Genomic DNA, 27,709 nt, shown 5'->3' on the forward strand with positions numbered 1-27,709 from the left:
AGAGAGGAAGGGAACAGAACTTGACAGAGGGAGAGTCCAGCTGGGGGGCAGACTGACCCCACCAGGAGTAGCTAGAGGGGCCCCTAAGTTGGGCCAAGGGGGCTGGAACCTTAACCCCCCCGCCCCCCCCCCCCATTATTAGTCACTGGATGTGGGGGCCTGGGAAGGGGTGTGACCACCGGGGAAGTACGGTGGTCACCTGGGGGTGGCAGTGCTGCTGGGGGCCGTGTTTGCAGACTCACGGCCTCAGGGAGAGAGTGCCCAGCTGTGGGGAGGCCGGGCCTCTAGTCCCTTCCCTTCAGCCTCGTTCACCTACGAGGTCATTTCCAGACCAGGATTTTGGGGAGAAAATAGCGCAAGGACTTGAATTATTGGACATTTAAGTGAAGACACTCCTGTAGGCCGTCTGTATGGGTGGAGGGTGACGGGGCTGCAGATGGGCTGGGTCCCGGGAGCCGCCCCCCAGGGTCCCCGGCACAGAGCCCGCGAGGATGAGAGCACACGGCAGAAACCACAGGTGGGAGGGCAATTAATGCTCTTTATTTACACCACAAGAGTGACAAGTCGTATGATGAGGTACAAACACTGGACTCCGGGTGAAGTGGAGTCGGCCGTCAGGGGAGGACACCTCAGTCGGTGAAAATCCACCCACAGAGAAGGAAACAAGAATGAGAAAACCAAGAACAAAATCTCCAACTCCACTGAGCAAAGGAAAGAACCACTGGGAGGTCCAGACAATCAGAGAACTGATTAAGTTACAGATGAGACGGGTCTCTGCTACCAGCGCGGTGCCTGCATTAGCGCGAACAGGCGTCGGGTGGGACAGGAAGTCGTCACCACGGCGTTTTCCACGACACCGCGAGGAGCTCTTGGGTGAACAGGGCCAACCCCCTCCTGTAGACATATGGTGACATGCTTGTCACTCTCATAAATTGGAAAATAGCGCCCCCACTGTGGAGCACACATACCAAAACAACAACAGCAACAAAAACAAACAGAAACTGTCTGCTTTCTTATTCCTTCAATAGGAGGCTTTTAATCATGTCAAAGACAGAGTGAGCTGAGCTGGGAAAGCTCTGCTTCATTACAAGGAAGAAATGGTTTCCTCTCGATGCAAAGTATGATTTTAAACCACAGTGCTGCACAGTTCACGACTGCTGAGTTTAAAGTGAAATCTTAGCCACACATGATCTAAAAGTCAGGAAAAGTCGGCACAGCTGTGCGGAAACGGCCGCTGGGGCCTCGGGTTCCCCAGCAGAACCGACGGCCACCAGGGCTGGGGTGGGGGGCGGCGCTCGCCTCGCCCTGAGCAAGGAGAGAAGGGAAGAAACCAAACAGAACAAATCCCTCTAAATCAACCCGAGAGAGACAGGCAGTTCACTTTGAATTCTGCGTAGTTTCCCTAAAACACTGTTTCCACATAAATACAATAAACTCTATTATTGGTATGTCACAAGTGCTAGATAAACTTTTTTCTTAATATGACAAATGTTTAAGTAGTCCTTTTTATTTTTCTTACGATAAAAAGTACAATTTCTTAAGAATAAGTTCAATAAGATGCAAACGTTCCCCCCTCCCTCACTCTCCTTCAAGGTTTTGTTTCGTTTTACAGAAAAATTCCTATCTTTTGTGTCTGCAAATGTCATGGGAGGGGAACAAAAAGGCATTTCTCTTCTTCCCCAAGCTGCCGCGTTTGGCGTGCAAAATCCGTATACAATATAAAGACATGCCGCTCGTAACAGCCCATGCAACCTCGGTGTAGGAAACTTAAAAAAATATATTCATATGTATTTATATATATATATTTATATATGTATCAATGCCCATAAAACACGTGGGCCCAAAAGTCTACAAAAAGAAGAATGGAATGAACGCATGGCTGTGACCAGGAGAGAAGGAATGTTCTGATCGAAAATTAAAAACAAGGAATTCCATTGCTAGTGCTGCAAAAATCAGACCAGTACAAAACGGTCCTTCCTCTGGAAACAAACTTTGAAAAGAAGTAAAGAAAAACCCAAACACTTTGACAAAGTGGCCCTTCAGAACCGGAGGGGTGGCCAGTCCCAGGGGCTCGGGCGCAGCCCGGGGACGGCCGCCTGCTGGTGGGGCTTGGGCGCCGCCTGGCGCAGCGGGAAGGCCCAAAGGCAGGGTGACACCACGCGTCCCGGGGCATCACGGGGTTTCCCGCAAAGGGATATAAAGTGCTCACTTGCTGACCCCCGGCCAGTGCCCCCAGGGCCTCTGCAAAGGAACAAAAAGGCCAGAGGTCCAGGGACCACAGAGGGAAGGTGTGAGGGGCCCTCCCTGAGGCGGTGGGCCTGCGGGCACTCCAGGTGGGCCCTCCGCCATCTGCCCTGGACGGCTGGCCGTCGAGAAGGGCTGTGTCTTTAAAGAAAAGAAAAGGCTACACGGTACTGCTTTAAGCACACCTGTGAAGCTGGAGTGAGCTGACACAATGACAACGCTCCCCCTACCGGGCCTTCTGCAGAGGTGGTCTCTGTTGAATGAGGTTAGAAGTAAATCCCCCCAAAGATAACTTGGCCACCAGGGTCCGTGTTACCCATCACCTGTAAAGAATGCCAGATGATGTGTTCCTCCCCAGGAGCCACGGCTGGCGGGAAGTGGGCAGGCAGCGGGGGGGGGGGGTCCCCGCAGTAAAAGGGGGCCGAGAAGGCCAGAAAAGCCGGCCGGCTGGGCCCTGCCACCGCTGTGGCCGCTGGGTGGATCCAGCTGCCCGCACACTCCAGCTCCCCCTGCCAACTTGGGCCTCAGGGCAAAGGGCCGGGAGGGGAGAGAACATCCGACGTGGCCCAAGGCCTTCCTGCTCTCAACCACTCTCCCACGTCTGACCAACAGCAGCCCGGTGGCCAAGCCAGCCCACGAATCTGGATTCTCTTGGTCCAAGTCTGGCTGCGTCAGAGTCTCCTTCAGAAGCTACCCTGTCAACGTCACCAAACTTGAGACTTGGCTGGGGGCTCCCGGCTGTGGGCAAGCTGTTCTGCACTCCCTCAGGTCAGAACCTGACGTACACTTTGGAATGACACTTGGTGGCTTCAGGTGCTGGAAAATAAGTTACCAGTAAAAAGGGACTTTCAGTTACGGTCAAAGAGAAAAAGAGCAAAGGCTGGCTGTCCCGGTCAGGAGTCCGCCGTCCCTGCGGGCCCGGGCTCCCTGCAGCCACAGGCTCCAAGATCCAGGCCTCCCGGCCGGGGCCCTACCATGTGGCTGCAGCAGAAGAACCCAGAATGGGTGCCGGGGCACCCCCAGCCCCACACGTTGCTGACATGCTTACAAGGTCTTTGGAAAAGTGAAGTGAAAATTCTATCCTGACCACGTGGTCAGAGAAGTTTAAACACGAGCTTCGTGAATGCTGACGGCCCATGGTGTCTGGCAAGCCCCCCCCAACTCAGCGCTGCGATGATCCCCCCCCCGAGCCCACAATGCGCAGACGGCAAGAAAGGCCCCGCGCTCTATGTCCAGCCGAGGGACGGGACCAGGGAAGCAGACCTCAGACCCTGCTGCACACTTGGTGCTCACTCTGAAAATAAACTCTGTGCTCACTGTACAAAAATAAACAGAAGGAAAATAATAAAAAAAGAAAACACCTTCCAAAGTTAAAAAAAATGTACAAGCAAAAATTCAGAAAGGAAGAAGTTTAGATGTTAATTACCATTCAGAAAACCGCTAAATGGTGAGAAAAAATGTAAAATTCACAAAACAATGCTTATTCAGGATCTTTTTGTGAAAAATTCATACAAAATCAACAGCAAATTTATATTCTTTGCTATAAAAACTCATTAGGTACACATGTGCATGGAGGCTTGGAGTGGGAAGGGCCTGGCAGAAAATAATTAAAATGAAAGTACAATCTTGCAGGGTAGTTGCCCCGTGGCGAATGTGTGATTGAAAGCTCTCCAATCTGGAGTTCAGAAATACATGAGCTTCAAACTAGATCCCTTTCCATAAGCACCTTGATAGCTGATTCACAAGTCGTTCATTCGCCAGGGACCGTTACGATTTGCATTTATTATATATATATACTTTTTCTATAAATGCATTATAAATATTTTATCAAGATTTCATAAGAATCAAGTTTCTTAGCTTGGAATACATTGGAATATATATTATACATATATATATTTATTTATACCTAAAATTTAAGCAATACTTCATGCTACTTGCTTTTAATAAAAAGCATTCCGATCGTAACACTGAAAGTGTGCCTAGGACATGCTTCACAACCAAATGGAGATACTCAATTGTTATATGATGTACGAGAAAAGAACACTTTGGATTCATTTAAAATTTGTTGGACTTCAAAACCCCCAACAGTATTTGCCACTGTTTTGGAACTACCTCCATTTTTCAACAGCAATAAAGTGAAACAGGGTGGCAGGACCTCAGCCCTCCGGAGCTGCTGGCCATGGCCGGGCTGCTCGCGGAGGGCCCGGCCAGCACGCACCGGCCTCTGGTCCCACCGGCCACAGGGAACTGTCCCACCGACTCCTGCTGTTTATTTTTTCTTAAGGCATTGTTCCTCAGACTTCAGAAAACCCAGCCACAAAAATCCATCAGAGCAATAAAAAGAAAGGCACAAACGCGCATCTTCCACCGGCTTTGAGAAACCAAAGCCGGCTCCCGCGGGCTCACATTTCTGTTTCGTCCAGTTTTTCTCCTTAAACGCTCGCCCACTCTGTGTCCCACCCCACTGTGCACCGCGGTGTTCGGAGGCTGGCCAGAGCCATGGCGACTTTCTCTTAAAAAGAAATAAGCTACAGGATGAGTTGAGTGGTTTATACGGAGACTGTGGAGTTGTGGGGAATCACCAAACCGTAAGCACCAGTTTTAATCAAGTTTGCTTTGTGTCGTGAGATCTTTGATGTTCATTTTCGTTTTCTCGTGTCGGCGAGATCAGCAGCTCTGCCCCGAGCCACCACAGGCTTCCTTCCTCTGCGGCTTCCCTGGGGAGCCCAGAGCGCCTGCTTCCGCGTGTCCCTGTGTCCGCGCGTCCCGGCGTCTGTCCGGGTCCTGGCAGGCAGAGGGCCGCCCGCTGCCGCCGGCCCCGCCGCACCTGCGGGCTCGGAGAAGGCCTGGCAGGACGCAGGGCGACAGCAACTTTTTCCTGGCGGAGCTTCAAGACGGAGACAAACAAACAAGAGAACCGCAGCTCCGGGAGCGGCTACAGGGGAGGCTCCTCTTCCATGGGCTCCTCGTCGGGTCTGTGGGGCGGCCCGGGGGAGGGGGAGGGGGAGGGGTCCACGGCAGCGGAGGAGAGAAGAGCAGACGGTGGGTGGGCGGAGGTCACGTCCCCGTCCCCGTCCGCCAGGGCTGCTGCCACCCCACTGCCCCGCCCCCAACTCCTAGCTACCCCTGCCAAGGTAAGCGTTCTGGGGCCAGATGCCCTTCAAGTGTTTCTGAGGGTCTTGCGCTCTGGAAAGAGGTGGCCACGCCGCCCGGTCCTGGACACCTGCCCGCCCTCCCTCCTTCCCTCCCGGCCCTGGTGAGCCTGGCAGGGCCCACGTGGAGACACCACGTGCACCTGATGGCGCCCAGGAGCAAAGGCCTGGGGGGTCCGCCGACCACGTCAGCACTCACGGCCGGGCGGTGCCCACGCTCACCTCTTCTCGGGGGCCTTCACGCCCACGGACAGCGAGGCCATGGCAGTGACGGTCTCGGCCTCTTCGTTCTCGCACTTCTGGGCCTCCACCAGGGAGTAGCCGGCGGTGGAGGCGAGCCGCTGCAGGGAGCGCCAGTACTGGCCTGCGGGAGGGCGCGGTTACTCGGTCACGGGACCGGGACCCCGCGTGCACGGGGCCGGCCAGCAGCCTCCTGTGCCGAGGGGCTCAAGCAGAACCCGTCACTGGCGACTCTGAAGCAGCGCTCTCTCCAGAGACAGGAGCCAGGGAATCACCTGGTTACAAACTCACAGAGGCCGGGACTCTTCGGAAAAGCGTCTGCGTGGCCCGCAGACCCAAGCCCCCCAGAGGCAGGACGTCTGGGATGGGGGGCGGGCTCCCAGGAGGGCCCCTCCCTCGGGGTGCTGTGGCTGGCCGGGGGGCGCTTCCCGACTCCCACCTGGAGCCACCGAGATGACGGGGGTGGGGGGTGTGCTGGGAGGGCCGGGGGGTCCAGGCAGCCTCTCCCCACATCGGGGAGGCTGGGGGGAATGGCCCCGAGGCCGGGAGCTCGAGGCCGCAGCAGGGAAACCCTGGCTTCCACCCCCCCACACAGACAGTCTGCTGACTGGGTCACCCCGAACACCCAGGACAAGCAGCTGTGTGACGAGGGCAGGGCAGGGGTCCCGGCTGTGCGCCGGCCTCCTGGGTCCCCGGGCTGGCTGGGAAGGGGGCTGCACCCGGTGCTGGGTCTCTGAGGTCCGAGGGTCTCTGAGCTAAAGGGTGGGATCCTCTGGTCCAGGGGTAGAGGCCAGACCTGAGGACACAGGCTCACACGCAGGTCCCACCCCTGCCAGCTGGGGACCCAGAGCAAGTGACCTCACAGACTCCTTGCGCCTCAGTTCTTTCACCCCATAAAGCAGAGCCGATGACATGACTGTAGCAGGTTGTGGGGAAATGAACGGGGGTAAAACGAGAGTCTCTGCCAGCTCGTTGCGTTCTAGCTGAACGCAAGCAAGTCCCTGTCGTGTCGGCCTGGGGAAGCAGCTGGCAGTGAGAGAGACAGAAGCCCGGGGGTGGGAGACGGGGCCACAGGGTCCTCCCTCCTCCCTTGGGTCTCTCCCCCAGGAGGGTCTCCCAGCTGAGCACTGGACCAGGCCACTTACTGTGGATTTCAATGACCTTCTCCATCGACCGGACAGCGTTCGCATTGGGTCTCTGCTGTAAAACCTTTTCTGGGAGAGGATCAAGCTGGGAGAAAAAAAAGAAGAATACATACTGAATTAATATCAATATCATGTCAGTATAATCCCCGTGTGTGTTAAGATGGGATGTCCAGAGTCAGCGTCTTTCTAAAGTGTACTTGCTAACTGAGTAAACAGCTTTAAAAAGCCAAATGTGGTTTCGGCATTTACTATAGAAATTTTTTACAAAATAGATTTATTTTCCTTAAGGTATTTTTCTTAGGAGGCTATCGGGTATATTTGTGGGTTCCTCTGTGAGCAGAACGATGGGTGGTGTCCAGAAGTGCCTGGTACAGAAGGGCAGCAGCTTGCCTCCACTGTTGACACCACAGCATAACATCAGGGGAGATGATTATTACGTTTTGGAAATATCAGTTTCATATCCCCTATAAATAAGGGTTTTACTAATAGTGCTTGAATATCCACTAGTCCATACTGGCGTGATAACTGACTGAGGAAACAAATAAACAGCGAGAAGAGATGCATCTGCCTTAAGAGGGATTCCAAGTAACTTATGTGCACACCCTGTCTCAGCGCCCACGTCAGCTCCAGCAGAGGTGAGCCACGTGGACGGCACCACGTGGATGGGAAGGGCGCCCGACCACGGGGTCTTCCTCCTCCAGCCCCTCGCTCCAGCCCAGGCACGAGGGAGAGAATCAGACATTCTACAGAACACCTGGCCAGCCTGCCTCCAAACTGCTGGAGTCATGAAAAATAACAGAAGATTGAGAAACTGTCATGGCCCAGAGGGGACTAAGGAGAAGGACCCTGAAACAGAAAAAGGGGAAAATGAGTGAAAGCTCCCTCCGTCCTGGAGTTTACTTAACGGTAATGTGCCAGGGTTGGTTTCTCAGCTGTGACAAACGCCCCATGCTGAGTAAGACCGTAATAACAGAGGGAATTATTTGAGGGGTCTGCAGGGACACGTGTGCAGCTCTGAAACTTTCCTGTAAATCTGAAAGTATCCCCAAGTGAAAATTTTTTTTTAAAAAAATGAAGATTTAGATCCTCCAAGACTTTAATTATTGGAATGATCAGCTTTAAAGTAAGCATGTTTAATATATTAAAAATAAAAATGAGATACTAACGAATGGTGAAAGGACCAGAGATCACTGAAACTGAAACGGAATATTTGAGAGAGAGCCAAATGGAACTTCTAGAAATGAAAACATAATTTCCTAGAAATTAGGAACACAGTGAGATGAGCTGGAGAGAAAACTGGTAACCTGGAAGCAACAATTGAAGAAATGAGCCTGAACGCAGCCCGGAGACAAGGGACAGAAGGAGGTCAATGTCCCCACGAGACTGGGGGGTGGGTAACGGAAGGTGCCGGCGGCCGAGGATTTTCCGTGACTAACAGAGGCATCATCTTCAGTTGCACGTAAAACACAGACAGTCGGACAGGACATGACACATGACAATGGAATCCAGCCTTACGCTATTTGCCAAAGGACACACCTGAAACATTGGAAGGAGGCTAAAAACCACACACCAGGCGCACCCAACAAAGGGGAGGCCAGTGCACCACCTTACGTGTTTGGTCCAACAGACCAACCTGGAAAAAAACCATAACCGGACATAAAGAAGGTCACTATGCAATGATACAAATTTCAACTCATCAAAAGGATACAATGATTTAAAATTTGTATATATTTAGTAAAATTGCTTTCAAATGTATGAAGTGAAAATGGACAGAACTAGCAGGAGAGATGGATAAATGTACCATCCTAGTAGGCGATTTTGACAGGTCTTTCTTAGATCAAGCAGACAAGCGGACAAAAATCAATAGAGAAAACCAAAACATGAACAGCGCAGTCAGCAAGGCTGGTTTCGTGGGAATAAATGGAACACTCTGTAAAACAGACGGGGGACACATGTCACTTCAAACGGATGTGGAAGCGTCTGCACAGACTGACCACGTACTAGCCCGTGAAGCAAGTCTCCACAAAGGATACCTGCCACCCAGACCACCTTTTCTTAGCACAGTGCCATTTGTTAGACACTGAAAACAAAAAGAGCCACGAGCCCTATGGCTGGACATTATAAACACACCAATTGTGGGTCAAAGAAGAAATCACAATAGAAATTATGAAATGCATAGAAATAAAAAATAATGAAAATGCCACACATCACAGTGTGTGAGATGCAGCTAAACATGGTGCTGGGGGACATTTATAACCTTCAAGGTACATATTGGAAAACAAGACTGAGAACTAAGAACTGAATTTAAGAAATGAGCAAGAGAACAGAATAGCCCCAGAGAAAGAAGATGAGAAAATACACAGAAAGGGGCAGAAATACATTTTGAAAGAAAAAAAGATACTGTAGCTGAAAGTTGATTCTTTGAAATGACTAATGAAATCGACAAGCTCTGGCAGGGCTAATCAAGAATACTAAAGAGGGGGGGGCCACAAATAAACACACTAGGATGAGAAGTACCACAACTACGGGAATAGCAGAGATGAAAGACAGTAAGAGAACAGTATTAACTTCTGCCAATAATTCTGAAAACGTGGCTGATATGGAAAACATTCCTGGTAAAATGTAACTTTCCAAAATTAATTCAAGAAGGGATAAAAAATGACTAAATCAGCCATGTAAAATTTTCACCCAAAGGAGACCCACAGCCCAGGAGAGCCCTCCCAGTCCAGGAACAGATTATTCGGATCCTACACTCACTCTTCCAGAGAAGAGCAAAAGAGGGGGCTCCCAATGTCCATTGGTCCATCTGCCCATCTATCCACCCATCCATCCATCCCTCCATCCAATTCCTCCCCCCAAGAATAAACTGGAAAAAGATGGTCTAATAGAAAAATGGGCAAAAGACACAAAGAGAAAGGCTGAGTGGTCAAGAGACACGTGAAAAGGTGCTTGGCCTCCAGGGGATGAGGAAGTGATCCTCTACCACACCTGGGGCCGTGCCACCCTGCAGACTGGCAGGGATCAAACGTGAGATGCTGTGTCGCTGAGGTTCGTCACTCACTGCTGAGGGCCCGCAGGACAAAGACTCTGATGCCACCTCGTAAACGTGGGACCCACCCCTCCCTCCACCAGGATCTGCCTCAGAGATGCAGCTGCCCTCCTGTCCCAGGAGACTGCACGGGCGTGACTCTCGGCCGACCCGGTGAGTCCGGGGCCAGACAGCAGATTCGGGAATGGAGCCTCCCCGGGACCAACCTGCTGTCCCCGGGCATCCCCGTGAAGACGGGCGTGTCCCCGAGTGCCCTGGTCACCCTAGGCTGAGGGTAATGAGGGGCAGAGCCCAGGCCCCTCGCGGGCACGAAGCTGGAGCAGAAAACACACCTTTTAGGTTTGGGGTCCTCACTGCAGCATAACTTGCTGTGTCCTGACTGTTATGGCCCAACTCTAATAGTGTGCTAGAATTTTAGTTTCATCACTTTTAAGGAAAAACAATTCTTTAAAAAGTAACTCATTCCAGGGCTTCCCTGGTGGCACAGTGGTTGAGAATCTGCCTGCCAATGCAGGGGACATGGGTTCGAGCCCTGGTCTGGGAAGATCCCACATGCCGCGGAGCAGCTGGGCCCGTGAGCCACAATTACTGAGCCTGCGCGTCTGGAGCTTGTGCTCCGCAACAAGAGAGGCCGCGATAGTGAGAGGCCCCCGCACCGCGATGAAGAGTGACCCCCACTTGCCGCAACTGGAGAAAGCCCTCGCACAGAAAACGAAGACCCAAAACAGCCATAAATAAATAAATAAGTAAATAAAATTTAAGTTGTTTAAAAAAAATTAAAAAAAAAAAAAGTAACTCATTCCAAAAATCACCTATCACTTCGAGGCAGAGGGGTGTGTCAGAGCGTGGCACCAGGAATTTTCTCACATTAAACCCAGCTCCCCGTCCTGGGGGGGATCCCCACGGCTAATCTCCCCAGCAGGACCCGCACGCGGCTGGCGGCTGGCCCTCCTCCCAGCACCCTCTGCCACGGTCACGTCCAGCGAGCACCTCGGAGCTCACGTCTGCCCCCTCCCATTTCTACGGCGGCCCCTCGTCTCTAGCCGGCCCCGGGGCTTCGCACGCTCCCAGCCTTGACTTACAACAAAACATCTGGGAAGCGGGGAGAATCCACATCTCAAAATATCAAAATCCCCTACTGCTTGGGATTTTATTCTTTCATTTAATAGATATTACTGAGCAGCCCAGTAAGAACCAACAGGAAACAAAACAGACAAGCCTCCCCCCGGCCTCACAGAGCGTCGTTCTAGTGGGAAACGCAGAGCAGGGTCTCGGGTCTGCGGGGCGGGCGGGGGTGGGTGGCGATGCTCACGCAGGGCCCCGAGTGGAGACGGCGGGGAAGGGAGGTCAGGCGCGCTGAGCCGGTGGGGGCCGCAGAGTGCCCATCTGCTCGGGAAGGGCTGAGCGGGGCAGGCGAGACGGGGAGCAGAGAAGTGGGCAGCTTGGCGGGGAGATCTGAAGGACAGAGAGGCGTCCAGCAGCCCCAGACGGAGAGCAAACAGGTGGCCGCAGCCCTGCTCGGCCAGAAGGAGCTGGTGGGAAGTCTGGTCCAGGCCGCGTGAGCTCAGAGAGCCGGGCCGTGTGCCCTCGCATGCCCGCCTGTGTCTGGAAGGAGCCAAGCTGGGGAACCTTCGAGGGCCTCCCCTGGGAGAGAAGAGGGGCCGGCTGTCGACAACGTCGTGTCCCGAGCGACGGGCAGGGAGCCCTCAGCCGCCCTGTGGCACGTGTACCTCATGTGTTGGACGTCAGAACCAAACTGGAAAGGAGGCTTATCCTGAGATCAACCTTTAAGAAGCCGGCCTCGGGGGAAGTGGGCAAGAAACCGCTCATGAGGAGCGTCCGACCTCCAGGGCGAGAAAGCCCTGCACCCTTGGATCGGACACACTGCCCGGGGCTTCGCTGGTCGCAGTAGGTGTGGAGATGGTTTCCTACTCTGTAGTTTACAAGGGCCCACACCGCAAGCAACAAGAATCAAGAGGTTACAGCACCAAAGAAAACAGGCCTTAGGATATCCTGGAGGAACCTAGGTCAGAGTTTGTGTTTTTCAGAATACATGAAACTCCACTCTGTTGGGAATATCTGGGCCGGCCAGGAAACTGTGAGATGACGTAGGCCCAGGCCCCCGTCCTCAGGTGCACACGCCCCATCCCCACCCTCAGAGCCCCTCGGGGCGGCCACACAGCCACCGTCCCAGCCCAGCGGTAGCCTTCCCACATCTCACAGCCCCGCTCCAGGTTCAGACCCCCGGCCACCCCAGCAGGCACCCCTGCCCTCCTTTCTTCTTAAGGAGACGGAAGATGTCTAACAGGGCCCCTCGTAGCTCTCCAGCTGACCCACACCCACTGCCCGCAGGCCGGCTCTGCTGACCTGCTCTCCTCTGTGTCCGCGGATCCTCCGGACAGAGGCACCTGCAAACTCTCTCCCACGTAAGAGTCAGAGCAGACGGGACCTGTGGGCCGTCCCTACCTGCTCGCCCGCATCTCCCCTTCTCTCTGTGGCCCTTTTCGCGGTCTCACCAGGGCTGTTTCCCAAGGTCCGTTTCCGGTCCTCCTCTTCCCCCGCAATCCTCTGCCCTCAGCCTCAGTCCCAGCCTTGACTCCGTCCCAGCCCTCCTGCTGGCTCCCCTCGGGACTGGCCGGGGGCCCCCGCCTGGTCACTCCCTGTGGCTTCAGTGCCCGCCAGATCCCCGCCGGCCTGAGCTCTCCCGTGAGCACTCAGGACGCACAGTGCCGGCTGGGGCCCAGCGGTGACACCCTCCCCTAGAGGCGCCCTCTTCGGGGTTCCTGCAGGGCTGGGAGGTTGGGGGGGTGCCCTCCCCGCGGGAGGAGCTGCCCGTCTGCCTGCTCAGGCTCCACGGCCTCGGCACTTTGAACTGCATCTGGTGACACTGCCAGACTCGCGATTATCTGGGACCAGTCGGCATCGTGTTTTCATAGCCCTTCTGGTGAAAACGCAAAGGCTTATGGAACTGGTCAGGCTGGTTCTCAACACAGTGTTTAAACAGCAAAAATAAACCATAAGGGGCTAAAGGTTGTGACTCCTTTCGATAAGAGGTGAAAGGACTGAGACTCAGCGGACAGTGGAGGGCGTGCGCCCAGGACGACGTCCCCAGGACAACGTCCCCAGGACGACGTCCCCAGGGCTCAGGAGGCAGGTTCAGGCCCCTCCCCCCAGCTCCTCTGTCCCTGCAGGGGGGCTGCTGTGAGGCGGCACTCCTCCCGCTGGGGGGGGCCCTCTCGCCTGCAGAGGGCGCAGGGCAGCTTCTCAAGAGGTGAGCGCCCGTCCCGTGGGAGAGGAAGGGGAGCCGACAAGGGGACATGCGGCCCACACCCCGATGCAGCGCAAGCTCTGGCCTGGAAACTCGACTGGCGTGGCGGGCATGCTCCGGGGAAGCCGCTGGGTACCACGGCCGGCTTAGTCTAGCCACCAAATGTTCACAGCACTTTCCAAGATGCGTCAGCCCTGCCCCCACAGCTGAGGGGGACACAGGCCCGGGTTCCCTCCCCCACGGCAGACAGCATCCTCTGTGTCCGTGCACTGACCTCCGGCCAGCCCACTGCTGGCCCAGGGTCAGTCTCACTGGTATTTTTGTCACTGCTGAAATCCTCTTGAAAGAGGACAAGGCATTAAACAAACAAACAAAACAACCACAAGAGGCAAGCACTGCGAACACGGGAGCTTCTTGACACCCGAGCCCCATAGCGAGAGCCTGGCGGTCAGCGCTGGACAAGTGGGGACACGGGCCCCAGGAGCTGCCCTGCTGCTGGGCCGGGCGGTCAGCGCCTCACCCCCGCTCCCTGTGACCGTGACGGCCAGCCCCCTGCGGGCCCGGCTCCCTCGACTTTTAAGGACAGGGGTTCGGGCCCACCTTCTGAACATCGGGGAGCTCAGGTCTGGGGGGCCAGGCGGAGAGGGGAGGCCACGCACCTGGGCCCGTGCGCCCCGCAGGCGGCTGCTGGGTGAGGTGTGCGCCCGTGAGCTGGAGCAAATGAGGGAGGAGAAGCCTGGCGGGCTGGAGGCAGACCATGGGCTCTGCGGTCCCCGTCTCACCTATACAGCTGCTGCAGCTTCCCTCCGCACCCTCACAGAGCATAACCACGTGACAAAGGAGCGACATTCCTGCATGAAGGCCTTTCCCCCAGGCTGCGGGTCACCTAGTCCTCCGTGACCTCCTCCCCTGATCATGAACTTGGGCTGAATGAAAGGGTGGCATTTATCCCTGAAAAGCCACACGACTAAATAGAGAATCGGCCCCAAAGAAACCTCCCCTTGGGGGTGACATGTAACGGCAGAAGTGACTACCCACCTGCCCAGGGCCCCTCCCTGGGCCCTGCAGTGGGCTCCCCACAGGTCTGCAAGCACCACGCCCTCCGAGTGAGTGACATTTCACTGTCACTGTCACTGAGGGTTGCAAACGGCTCGAAGCTCAAACTACCCAACACAGTGACTCTTGCAGCAAGGCTGACCTTCAGACCCAGCCCCGTGGGGACCCCTCTGCTGTCCCCGGGGGCCCCTCTGCTGTCCCACCGCGGGCGGCCGGCTCTGGGGGCGGGCGCTCCCAGCACAGGCCGCCGTCCGCAGCTGGCTGCCCGTGGGTGCGAGCCGCCCTCGCGCCCGGTATCAGCATCATCAAAGGCTGCGGGGCAGAGGGGTGAAGCGCCGTCCAACTTCCTGGCATTAAAAAGATCTTTAAGAGACCTCGATAAAACTAGTGGGTCCTGCTTTTTGATGTGTTTCAGTAAAATAACATTTTCTTGCTAGAAGAGCAGGAACAGACCTAGTTGAAAGCCGAGTTCTCTACTGTTATTTTAAAATAACTGGCTCTAAAAATCAAAAGGCTTCAGGATGGTTTGAATATATAAATCAGTTACCTTCTACTGGTAAAATTTACGGGGGAGATTGCTTTATACGAAGAGAGGAAAGGTGAAAAGCCGTGGACAGTTTGGGAAGCAAACAGGTATTTGCTGGGGCACATTCATGCGTGTGGCTAACCGGCCGACCGGGAAGGAGAGATGCCACCAGGACCTTGGATCCAGGACCTGTGACTTAGGTTGAAATGAACACCATCCATGACACACAAAGGTTGTCAGGGGAAAACGGAGCCGTCCCGGGTGCCCGCCCACTGGAGCCCACCGCCCACATCCCGGCTGCCAGCCAGTGGCCTGTCCTAGTGGACGGCCAGGGGGCGCGAGCCCAGGCTGTGGACAGCCACGGGCAGGTGGCCGCACAGGTAGTGCCTCACGGGGAGCCGGGCCTGCGACTCTGGCTGCGGGTCCTGCTCGGCCTCCGTGCCGGGGGTCCAGCCCTCCCCGTCCGCCCCTGAGCTTGGCCATCGGGCGGTGCTGCTCCAGAAAGCACACACTTGTCCTAGGGCTGGACTCGGCCACCCCCACTGGGCACCAGGTAACCCTGACCCTGCTGGGAGAGCGTCCTTGTGCTTTGCGAACCTGGAGAAGCCCCGTTTCGTCTGATGGGGTGAGGGAGGTGAGTCCCAGGGGTGGCATGAGAGCAGGGCCCACAGCTGTCTCTGGGTGTCCCCGCGTGGGCCCTCTGTGTCTGGAGAGCTTGGGCCCCGGGCGCCTCCCTGCCGCAGGCTGGGCCGGTGACCCAGGGCACTGGGCTTGCGCTGCCCGAACACCAGCGGCTCTTTCCTTGGGCCTTCATGGTGACACCACAGCACGCAGCAAGAGAAAGCCACGCTGTGGGCGGGCGGGCGGGAACCTCCCAGGCTTCTTTGATGGGGTCAGGAGGTTGCTACGTGACCCCACGTCCAAAGGCCATGGATGGATTTAAAGTTTCAGGAAGAGCACATTTCTGAAATTCAAGGTGGAACCTACAAATCAGGCCCGTCACGAACTTTAGGTTCTCAGCACCAACCCCGGCAGCACCTCGCCCGCCCCGTCTGGTCTCCCCGTGGCTGGGGGGGCTTCCTCTACCAGGAGTACCGGTGGGCGTGAGGAGTCCCGGCCGGACCGCACGGCGCTCGGGGCTGGAACGCTCCCAGTGGCCCTCCCACCCTCGAACCCTGCCAAGTTCCTCCTCCTGGTCCAGCCCCGACCCCCTGAGCCCGGGCCGTCAGGCCACAGCGCCGAGCCTAGCCCTGGGCGTCACCCGAGGGTCAGAGCAGCAGGAGAGCCGCAGTGGATCGGGGCCCCATGCCCCGGCCCCCGAGATGGCGTGGTGACACCTCCCCCAGAACTTGCCTTAGAACGCCCCAGAGACCCGACCGTCCACGAGGAGGACACCAGTTAAGGCGTTCTCCCCGTAACCCACACGTAAAGCTGAGCACCTTTGAAAGACTGATCCTGAACCCTCTTCCCAAGAGAAACGGGTTCTGCCGTTCTGCCCACCTCCTTCTGGCCACAACCAGATGGTCTGGTCAGGCGTGTGAGAGCCCTCCTAGGTACGGGTGGCAGAGAGCGCACACACCGCGGGGACAGCTGAGCAGAGCAGCCCTGGCCCTGAGCCGCGTGGGCCCTGAGCCGCGTGGGCCCCGAGCCGCCGTCTCCTGTGCTCCTACCTCGTTTCCCAGCAAAGCAGAGACGCAGGCTTCCGAGGCGTCGCAAATGGCTGTGAGGTCATGGCCCCCCTCCAGCGCCAGAACGATCCGGCCGCCAGCCAAGCCCATCAGCTGCTTTGTCAGGTACCCGAAACCTGCAAGGGAAACGAGATCCAAGTCGAGGGCAAGGCCGGGCTGTGGCGCCGACACCTGGCAGTGGATCAAAGCACCCAGAAGTGCATCACATCATGTTGCAGAGACCCAGGGGCTGGCACACGGAGACACCTAATAGAAGCCAGGCTGGATTGTAATAAATTCATTGAAGAATTTGGGTTTGGGATTCTTTCTGATCTCCTTGGGAATAGGAATTACGATCTCGGAGCTTTGATTTCACGGTGCCGCAAACCATCTCGTTTGGGGGCGGGGAGGACCCCGGGGGGAGCCCCTCATCCCTCTCCTGCTGGAACCGCAGAGGCCAGGAGGCAAGAGCAGGGCAGGGCAGCTGCTAAGGCGTGGCCACGCCCATCCCAGAGCCCGGGGGTTTCTGGTCAGCCGATGTGCCAGCACATGTGTGCACATATACACTCACACGCATCCGCACCACGTGTGCCCCTCCAGGGCTCTCGTACATCCGCGTCTGGGACATCTGGCTTTCATCAATAGCCACAGCCCTTCCACCGCACCCATGTCACCCTCCCCTTGGCAGAAAACGCCCGACGGGTAATGATATTACCATCCTCGGCCAGAACAGTCTGACATTTATTAGGGAGCCAGGGAAAACGAGGCTGCGTGACTAGCCCCGTCACAGGCTGGCCGTCGGCAGAGCGGGCCCGGTGTCGGGCTCTGCTCCCTGGCACTTCTGCCCTCGGCCCGGTCACCTCGTCAGCCCCTCGCCCCCCACCCCCGGGAGGTGGACTCGGAGAGGCTGCCCTTTGTTTCCGTCGTTCGTCTCCGCGGACCCACGCTCTCCCCGTGTGGGGTGAGGGACAGGCTCTCCTTGACCATCCCCACTGACGGCCAGCACAGGGCCGCCCGGGCCTCGCGATGAGTCACCAGGGCCGCGTCTAGGGGCCCCGGAGGAACCCCAGGCACCTGGACCACAGCGACCCCTGGGGGGCCGGGCAGTGTGGCCGGCGGGGGCGTCTGGGGGCCCTTCTGTGGACCGAGGCCGGAGGCCGGCGGTGGGGCGGGGGAGGAGCTTTCATTTCTTTACGATTTGCTGTGACAGAGCAGAAGCAGAGCCCCTCCTCCCCTCCGACTCCGAAGTAAACCTGCTGCCGGCTACGCCCGTCTTCCCGGGTTTTAGGGTCTCCCCTCCCAGCCCCCCACCCCACGCGGGATGACAGCTCCCAGGAGCACCGTGGACCCGGCCGCCAGCTGACAGCACCAGCACGCGGGCCCCGCGCTTGCGGGCTGCACAACCTCATGCCAGCACGACCTCTGGGCAGAGACCCCCGCGGCGGCTTCCCGGTCTACACGGGCCTGCTGTTCACCCCGTGTTCTATGGGGGTACCGGCGTCGTGCTTTTGGTAAGACGTAAAATGGAGTTTCCTTCCGCTGCCACGGAAGAGGAAGCCTGGCGCACCCAGCGCCCCTGACGCCTGATCCCCAAACAGCAGCACCCCCCGCCCCGGGCTCCCGGGTCACCTGCAAACCCGACTTACATTTGGCGGAGAGGTTGTAGCCTCCGAGGGGCGTGGGGTGGCCCTCCACGGCGTCGAAGCCTGATGACACCAGCACCACGTCTGGGGCAAACTCGTTGGCGATCGGCATGACCACAGTTCTGCGAAGGGCGGAAGGAGGTGACACCGCGTCGGCCGAGGACGCAGCTGGGGAGGGGACTGGACGGCCACCAGCGCCGGCCGTCAGGGCCTCGCGGTCACCGCCCAGCACCGGGGACGCAGGGCTGCGTAGCTGAGCAGGTGCTCCCCTTCCACTGCCCCCTCCCCCGCCAGGCCACACCGTGGGCTACGTACGACTGACCAAACGACCCGCTGCTCGCGTGCCAGGGGGATGTGTTAGGCTAATTAAAAAGAAATCCAACGCTTAGAATCTCTAAAGGGAAAACCGATGATCAAATTTATAAGAGGACTGACCGATTAGAAATCTAAACACAGAGAAGTTCAGCGGTGAAGTTACATTCGGGAAACAAGGGGAAGAGTCTACCTGAAAAGCGGGGGAAAAGCATTGTTAACACAACGCCCCTGCGCCCCAGCTCGCAGTCTAATTGTACTGGCTTGTCTGTAAATCACGCTTTGGTTGAGACTGGAGAGACCCACAGCAAGTCAAGCGCTCCTGTCTGTGCCCTGAGCCAGCTTCACTGCGTCTGGAAAACCATCCCTGACTTTCCGTCTCCTTCCTGCCCCGTGCGGGCGGGCTGGGCAGACCACGGCGCGGGGCCTGGGCTCCAGGGCAGGCCAAGCAGGGGCCACGTGGCTGCCGGCGCTGGCAGCCTCTGCCGACTCGGCCCCCCATCCCTGGCTGGAGGAGCCTGGGCATCGCACCGCGCATTGGAAAGCCCTGCCTGCTGCTCTGGGCCACTGGACGGAGGGGCTGCTCCGCATCCCGCAGCTTCCCCGGGACGCGAGCCCAGCTCCTCACCTCTGAGACCCCCTCCCACCCCAGGTCTTCAGAGGCCCGCGTGGGAGGGGGTCAGCGCACTGGGCACAGCCGACGGTCCCCCGCCATGTGCCGAACTCCAGAGAGCGCCACGGCCACAGGGTGCAGGGCGGCCCCGAAAGCCCCCACAGGTTCTCGTTCAGCTTTTATTAAAGGGTGAGATTGCCACTTAGGTTGGCAAAGTCAACCCCGGAAGACAACAACTTTGGCCGAAGAAACAAAATGCTCAAGACTAAATGTTTCTCCATCTAGGAACTATTCTGAATGGCAATCCTTGAGGAGTTGAGGAGTTCCTCTGATTTCAGGTGGTGGAAGGGCCGAGAACCCCAGAGAGCCTCACACAGGTGAAGACCCGGCCGCCCTTCTCTGCAGGACCCGTGGTGCGGAGCCAGGAAGCCCTGGCCCGGGTGCTGGAAGACCCCAGGAGCGCTTCACAGGGAACGTCTGTCCTGCGATGGGTCAGGTGCTGGGAGAGTCTGCCATAAAGACCCGCACCGACTTCACACCTGGCACTTCGCCCACCGAGAAACCCACCTCCGGAACTAGGGAGTCACGGACCAGGTGGGCCTTTCAACATCTCCCTGCTTTTATTTTTCTTTCTTCTGAGGCTGCACCCAGTTCAGTTTCCTCCGTAACTGTCTCTGCACAGCTGATGAAAGCAGCTTCAAAGGATCCAGGCTCTGTGCCTCGGGGACCACCCCCCGCTTTGGGGGCCCAGGAACACGGCGTGTTACTCTAGACCAGGGGCTGGAAAGCGTTCCTGCCAAGGGCTAGAGAGTATTTCCGTCTCTGGGCCACGTGGTCTCAACACCACCCTTGTCACGGGAAAGCAGCCTCACATGACCGCGTGAGCGCATCGCCGTGGCTGTGTTCCAATAAAACTTTACTTAAAAAACACATGCTGGGACTCGGCCCATGGGCCTCAGTTTGCCAACCCCGCTCCGGGCTCCTGCCATTACAACTTTGGTAAAGTTCTACCACGCATGACAACAGCCCCAGCTTTTAATATTTCTTTGTGCCACTGGGACGCTGTCACAACAGTTCCCAGAATCTGTAAACACAAAGTAGAGAGCGCTGTCTTTTAAACACAGCATCTGTGTCAGAGCAGGCCTGGAGTACGTGTTAACAGTCCTGCCACGGGGGCCGGAAGTGGGGAAATTCCTGGTCCAGGCAGGGAGGAGGGAGAGAATGCCTCGGGGATCCAGGAAGAACTGTCCTCTTTCATCTCCACGCCCAGCAGATGTGGTCTGTCTTCCCAAAGGTACAGGCCACCGTCCGCCCGTGAGGACCTGGCGGGGCTCCTCCACAAGGGCCTTCATCATTCCAGGGAGACTGGTTTTCAATTATTTTAATGAAGTTCTTGTCACATAAACTTTGTCTTCAGGCCGGAGACCAGTTTCAGCCGTAGTCTTGGTATGGATTTTAAAGCCAAGACAGTTTTTCAATGAAAACCACAGACATTTCATGCAGACACCAGCTCATTCAAAAAGAGCTTCGGCAGCCGTTTTGAAGCAAGTTCATGTTGGGGGGCTTTAGTTCTCTGCTTTGAAGTATCGCTGAGCTATTGCATTTCTAATCCCCCCACAAAATTAAAAAAACAGCCCTGTTAAAACCACCATTAAAGGAAGTTAATACCAAGAGGGTCTCTGGTGTCTGTGCTTGGTGTGTGGCTTCACCCCAAAGCCAATCATAACGAATTGTAAAGCACAGTTGATCCCATGTGTTGGTGTGTGGTAGGGTGTGTGGGTGGTGTGTGTGTGTGCGTGTGCAGGGCGGCAGGTGTGGGTACATCGTCAGGCACGAGTGTGAGCGGCTGGGACCGTTGATGTACATGTACACACACACTCACTGCATTTTCCTGATTTGGGACCCTCTAGGTTGTAATCCCAAACACTTGCTAAAGTAAGAAAATCTGAAATGGTGCTGTACGCCAGGCGTGTGCCGAGTGGGTCTCCAGCACTGATTTTCAGTGAGCCCTGAGCCCCGACAAATGTCACCTTCCCTCGACGGGACTTGGCTTCCTCGCAGGTAAGAAGAGGGCTGACGGCGGCACTCCTGACAACCCCGCCGGCCCGCCTGCTGGACCCTGCAGCATCACCCCGCCCAGGGCCCTCGTGCCGGAGGGAGGCTGAAAGCGCATCACCATTTAATAGGTTCTGCAAAGGAAATGGGAAACTGGCCTTACATTTTATTTCTAGAATGAAATTTTAAGGAACAGCTTAGCCTGAAAATAATAAGATGTGAATATTTGCTGGAGGCCTTCTCTCAAACCACCGCTTTAAGGTGAGTGCGTCCATGGGGTCCCCTGTGACCTTCCGCAGGGCAACCGAGGGCAGAGAGGGGCGGGCTGGGAGCTTCCCAGGGTAGCAGAGCCCCGATCGCCCGCTTACAAGGAGGCGGATGCGCCGATCCCTGAGAGAAGAGGTGGCTGGGTGCAGCTCTCCGAGGAGGAAAGCGGGGAGGAGACGGTTGTAGGGACGAGCAGCGGGTGTCCCAGAGCCTCTGAGCCCCTGGGGCTCATGCTGGGCGTGCAGCTCAGGTGGGCAGGGCCGTGCACACCACACGTGCCGCTGCGGCCCGTCGCCCTCCTGAGCCCTCCTCTGGGCCCGCTCCTGGGGCCTCTGCTGCGGACACCACGCCGTGCCCGCCCCTCCGTCTGTAGCTCGCCGGCCGGTCCATACCTGCGGCCTGGTTGCCATGGGGAAAAGCTGGGCTGGGCGTCCGCTGAGGGGCAGGCGGGCACGGCAGGCTGGGCAACGGGGTGGGTGTTGCTGACAAGCCGGTTCCCGCTCGAGCCAGCCAGGGGCGCTCCGGGCAGGTGGCAGTGCCAGGTGGTTCTACAGGGCACTCACAGCTCCCAGAATCGTTTCTTATAAGCCACCCCATAACCTCAGGTGATCAGATTAGGGGGCGTACCAACACACCATCTCCAAATCCCACAGTGGAATCCAAATGCCAGAGCTGATTCAACAGTCAGCTTCAACTTCTAGAAGGAAAGGAACTTTCGATTCATCCCCCAACCAGGGCCCTGCACAAAACCCACCACACTTGTGGTCGACACCCGCCGGGGCACACAGCCTGGCGTGGCCAGTGGGCTGAGGCGCTGTCTGCGGGGCTGTGCTCACCCACGCCGGGGCCTCCGCCGGAGCCGGGGTTCAGGCCGGGTCGCTGCCCCGGGGTCCCTGCTGCCCCTCCAAGTGCCCCGGAAGCATGGTCCACACAAACTGGCCCCTGGGCATCCCCCTCCACGCGGCCCCTGGACGCTTCACCCACACAGGGCTCCTCCCTCACTGCCCTGCTTTTGGCTGGTCTCGCAGTTAGGCATCTCCAGCCAGGAGAGCGCCCGTGAGCTGGAAGCACCAGGCAGAGGACACCAGCTGCGGCGGAACCCCGAAGCCAGACCTGGTTTTACAGGAGGTTGTGGCCTGGGTACCTGGCAAGACAATTTCAATAATCACAGCATTCTGATCACTGAAAACTTCCTTTTGTTGTATGTTGTGCAAGTTCTTGCTCTGAGGGCCAGGGCGAGGGCAGGTGTGTTCCCTCTGGGATCTGGAATCTCCGCACACCTGCACGGTAGGCGTGGCCTCTGAGCCTCCCTGCTTTGGCGTCCCCCGCGTCCTTTCAAGACCCCGTCCTCTCCACCAGGACTGCCAGGCGAGTGGCTGGGGCACCTGCTCGTCAAGCAGCCGAACTCTGCTGCGAGTCAGAATCAGAACAAAGACGGTGATGACGGGAACTCAGCTGCCCCGGCCTGGCCGCCCTGACGGCGATGCCACGGCCTGTCGGTGATGCCACGGCCTGTCGGCGATGCCACGGCCTGTCGGGACAGAGCTGGACTCGGCGGGCAGGCTGAAACCCATCCGCACGGGACGCCGTCCCCGCTCCTGCCCCTCTAGGCCCAGCCGCCCTTGCCCACAGCCCCCGGGTCTCTTCCCACTCGGCTCGCCCCGCCTCCCCCTGCTGAGGGGGGGACGCTCCTCCCCCTGCCCCTGCAGCCTCCTGGAAGGGGGGGGGTGCATCGCTACTCCAGACCCTAATCTACCCTTGCCCCCTCCCGCCCCTGCGCTCCAGGTCCCTCCCGTCACCCCCCAGGAGGCCCCGTGCCTGCCCAGCCTCCCGCCCCCGCCAGGCACCATCCTCGGGCCTTCACACAGGTGGCACGGAGGCTCTCAGAGCACGCAGCCCGCCCCCCTCACTGCTCCCTTAGTCCCCCAGCACTCGGCACCCCTTCCCTTCGCGTGCCCCGGGAACGAACGCCGGGGGCGGTGAGTCTGCCAAGGGGCCCGCAGACCCAGCCCAGCCTGAGGAGCGGGTCTCTGCAGGGCCGGGCGGGACCTGGGCGGGGGGCCTCTCCCGCCGCCCCACGGGGATGCTCACCTGCCCGCTGCACCCCCAGCTCCCGCTCCCCACCAGGTCCTCGGAAGAGCAGTCTTCGCTGTCTCCTCTCCCCACGTCCCTTTCGCTCCCGCACCCAGAACATTCTGTCCCCCCCACCCAGGCTGTCCTTCCTGGGTTGCCGGTAGCCGCCCAGCTGCCAGACTGGGAACACTTTCCAGCTTTTTGTGTGAAAATCTGCTAAGGCTGAGGGTCCCGAGCCCCACCTGAAACCCACTCCTCCTGGTGTGCCCACCCTCCTCCCACGCCAGCGCCCTGAGACCTCGCTGGACCCCCCGCCCTACTCCCCGCCCCGGCCAGGTGCCCTCATCCTTCCTGGGCTCCCCTAGGGGACCCAGCGTGGTCCACCCCTCCCGGGACCGAGCCTGTCACCGAGCTGCTGCGAGACTACTGGTGACCGTGCAGGCCAGGCCCTCGAAGGCTCCAGAACCGTCGGGGTCAGACAGGCGGGTTCCACCGTCAGGCCTGCTCCTGCGGGCACGTCACCCTCCCCGACACCCCCTGCCGGCTCTTCCTCCGGGGCTTGGCCAGAAAGCTGCCTCACCTGAGGGCAGGTGTGAGCCCCACTCCGTCATCACATGCTCGCCTCACCTGCTCGGGGCCCTGCCACCCACGAGGACGGTACCGCGTGTGCCCCCTCTTATGCAGGTACAGTGACGGCTTGCTGAACGCGGGATTGCGAAACTCTGAGTTTTTAGCTAATATTTTTTTGCTTCTAAAATCACTGCAGAATGTCCTCAGACAAACTCTCTACATAGGAAAAGACGTGGATGCCCTTAAAGAGATATAGAATTGCCTCTAGCAGGTTTCAAGTCAATATCTTCATAGCGGTGAGCGCTGGGCCCTCGGGGCACAACATTTCTGGAACAGATACACCATCGTGAATGCAGCCAGTGCCACCAAACTGTACACTCGCACGTGGTTCAAACAATATGTTTTATATATATTTTAGCACAACAGAAAAAAAAAAGTTAACAAAAACCAAAACATACCTTATGGAAGAAACAAAAGAGCCTCAACCTTCGTGCCAGGCTGGAAAGGTCACGGTGAATGAAATGAACCTGCCCAGCTGCTCAATTTAAAGGCAACTCTCACTCACCAAGAGATTAAAGCTTCCACTCTCGAATACCCAGTTTCACTGCCATCTCTGATAACCTTTACGATATCGCATTTAAACCCAGACTGCGACCTAAGAGCACGAACAATCCCTGCTCCATCTCTGTGCACTGCCAGGCAGCAGGTAAGTGAGGGGTTAAAGAAAAGTACATCATTATCTCCTGGCCTGGAGGCCTCAGCCCTGCTCAGCAAACTTCAAAGCCGCTGGCCTGGCTGGTTTGAATTAAGGTTCCCTTTTCTCCTACAAGTCTCCAAGCCCAGGAGAAAGTGCCGCTGCCTCTGGATTTCATTAGGGGCAATTTTCTTATCTCTTCTTCATCTCGGGCTTGATCTCCTGAAATGCAACGAGGCAGGCGTGGGTCTGAGCACAAGGTGCTGCCTCGAAAGCATGAAGGCACGCATGTCCTGGGGCCCCCGGGAGCGGGGCAGAAGGAGGGAAAACGGATCCTGACCCTCCTTCCCCCATCCGATCGATGCCCAGGGAACCATAAATTGTAAACTTCAAAGTGCTATTTTACATTAAAATCAATAAAAAAAAAATCCTGAAACGATTTTCCTTTTCAAAGAGGCTATTTGAGCTTTACAAAGTTCATTTGATAGGACATCATCATGTACACGCTTGGCAGAAGACTAAAACGGAATGTCAACAGGGACTCAGAGTGAAAGGTCCATCTCAAAACTGGCGGGGTGGGGGGTGGGGGGACCTCCAGGACCTGCCTCGCCTGCCCGCTGGGCCAGACGCGGGCCTTTCCACCCCGATCAGACTGCCCAGTGCACACTGAGACAGGCCCTGGGGGCCGATCCAGTCGGAACCTGGCCTGAAGGAAGGGAGAACCACTGTTTTTATCGCTTTAATCCACAGTTTAAAGAAAGCCCCGCCTTTTCTGCCTTCACCAGAATTCAGCGACACTGGGTCCCACGAGGCCCCAGAGTTCACTCGGGCTCTATCTATGCCTCTTACACGGAGTCCAGACCCTTTACCTCTAAGGGAGCCCCCTAAGAGGGCCGGTTCTCTGGGGGGAGGTGACAAAGTGCTGCTGGCCGGAGGGCATCTCAGGACAGGCAGTGACAACCCCGCAGTGATGGTGGGTTCAGATTTCCTGAAGCTGATACTTAACTATGTACATGAGCAGCTTTCAGATGTGGTATCCGTTTGGGGGAGTCTTTCTCCCCTAAATAAGGGAGGGCAAATGTCAACATTACATTACATCTGATCAAGAGGAGGAACAAACAACAAAATTAAACCACTGAGATCAGAGGAAAAAGCGATCCAGGTGATGATCAGGGCAGGCCTTCTAAGGAGGTGATGGACTCCTATTTGCACAGACCAGTTTCATTGTTGAGCCGTTATTTCTATGAGCTAAGTGGTTGGGGAAGAGGCCTCATGTCGGCCGAGCCACCCTTGGGGCCAGACCTTTGCATCACCAGACCCGGACACCCACCCTGAGGCTGGGGACCAGGACCCAGTTTCCAGATGAGGAAGCAGATGCTGCGAGGGGTCACGTGACCCATGACCTCTGCTGCCCCCCGCCCCCCAGCATGAGGCAGGGTCCTCGGCCAAACTTTTACGGGTGTGTCCTTTGCTGGAATCTCACCCGTCAGACACGACACACTTGCGCTGACACGCACACGTGCACACGCACCCACAGACACACACACACCAACACAGACACACACGTGTCCACACAGAGGCATGTGCATCACACATACACACACCACACACGCTTGCATGCAGGACAGCAAGAGCACGTAGTCAAAGAGGAAGGGAGAAAAGTCCCCTGGAAACTTCATGGGATTCCAATGCCTGGTGCAGACGTGGTGCTTTTAACCAAGACTGAAGGTCTGTCGGCTTCGCCACCAAACAGAACTCTCCTCCTCCCGAGGGCCCCCGGGACTCGCACTTGGGCAGGTGCTGCCCCCCAGGCCACTTGCTCCTTCTCCAGCAGGAGAAGGAAACCTATGCTCTGAGCACCCATTTCTGGCCACAGGAATCCCTTCCATCTGGCCCAGATCAAAGCAGAAATCACCACTTGATGACAAAGGCAAACACTGTGTTTTACAACATCACCCTGCAGCCCGATTCTACCCGCCTAGCAAGACGTGAAGGAACCGGGATGAATGGGGAGTCGTCTCTCGATTTTTATGTCAGTAAAGGAGGGATATTTATTTCTGTTTCCCATTATCTCACAAAAGGTTTTTTGGAAGAAAAATTAGGAGATTACGGCGATTAGAAAAGCACCCGCTTTTCATTAACACAACACTTTCTGACACCTTGCCTCGGTCTCCATCACTTTCTTACTGTTAAGACCCGAGACAGATTCCTGTTTTTCATTTAATGCACAAGACAGGAACACTGCAGACAGAAGGTGAGAAGACAGACTTGAAGATGCCACCTTTGGCTTAAAGAGCAAACTGGGAGAAGCCCCAGAGCCCGTTCCTCCAAAACGCAGAGACAGAAAGGTTGGTCCCTGCAGACGCATGCTCACGGCGCTGAGGGCCCTGCCCGGGGACCGTGTCGCGGGGGGGGCTTGCTCACGAAGGAAGATGAAGGTCAAAGGAAAACAGTAAACCCCGCAACAGCTGGAGCCACTATCGGGGAATTCCCGATTGTTCCCTAAATGCCCCATGGGGCAGGAAGCCGGAACTCTTACCTGAAGGCCGCCAAGTACTCTGCGTCTCCCATGGGGGGGTCAAGGCCGCCGGTGAAAGCCATGTTGACGTTGAAGCCCACGCCGGGCCCCGTGCCCACCTGCATGGAGGAGAGAGATGGGCGTCACAGACCATGACCCCGGCGGCCCCGCTGGTGCGCCCCTAGCCCGCCCGGGTCCCCAAGGCCCCAACACACTGCCTTCAACGATGGAGCATTTTCAGAGGCAGGGCCCCCGTCCCCCTCCACGGGTGGAGTGTGTGGGGCTGCCCTGCCCAGGGGAGGGGCCGGAAGTGTGCACCCACAGGGCCCTGCGAGCAAGGCTGTCCTTCCCAACTTCCTTCCCAGAAGGAGACCCAGAGGCAGACGATCGTTTTTCCTTGGGTGGGATTCCCCACTGTCGGGGCCTCTTTGTTCAGAGTGGGGGGCTCTGCTGGGGCATCAGGGTGTCCCGCAGCATCCTGCCGCTCCGGGGCCCACCGTGTGGCACCGGACAGGCGGGAGGATGGCCCCCGCCCAAGGGACAGGACGAAAGGTGTGGCTTGGAGATGCGCTGTGACTGCACACGGCAGCCTCTCCTGCAGGACGAGGGCACCCCAC

The 27,709-nt window shown here is 57.2% G+C and overlaps 1 protein-coding gene across 13 annotated transcripts in view; it reads right to left on the bottom strand.

Moving 5' to 3' along the window:
• Window positions 1–520: 520 nt before the first annotated feature.
• Window positions 521–27,709, bottom strand: part of HDAC4 (histone deacetylase 4) — a 290,984-nt gene continuing 263,795 nt past the window's right edge. For 12 of the 13 annotated variants that reach the window (XM_036857353.1, XM_036857354.1, XM_036857352.1 and 9 more), the window contains 6 exons: window positions 27,114–27,211; window positions 17,994–18,112; window positions 16,351–16,484; window positions 6,782–6,866; window positions 5,619–5,760; window positions 521–5,219 (listed from right to left, as the gene is read on the bottom strand). In XM_036857353.1, the coding sequence (XP_036713248.1) occupies window positions 5,180–5,219; window positions 5,619–5,760; window positions 6,782–6,866; window positions 16,351–16,484; window positions 17,994–18,112; window positions 27,114–27,211 (618 nt within the window). In that variant the 3' untranslated portion in view covers window positions 521–5,179. The remainder of the gene's footprint in view (window positions 5,220–5,618; window positions 5,761–6,781; window positions 6,867–16,350; window positions 16,485–17,993; window positions 18,113–27,113; window positions 27,212–27,709) is intronic. The other variant, XM_036857359.1, reaches the window with a different exon arrangement.

The sequence above is a fragment of the Balaenoptera musculus genome, chromosome 7 (genome assembly GCF_009873245.2).
Source record: "Balaenoptera musculus isolate JJ_BM4_2016_0621 chromosome 7, mBalMus1.pri.v3, whole genome shotgun sequence".
In the NCBI taxonomy this organism is placed as follows: Eukaryota; Metazoa; Chordata; class Mammalia; order Artiodactyla; family Balaenopteridae; genus Balaenoptera; species Balaenoptera musculus.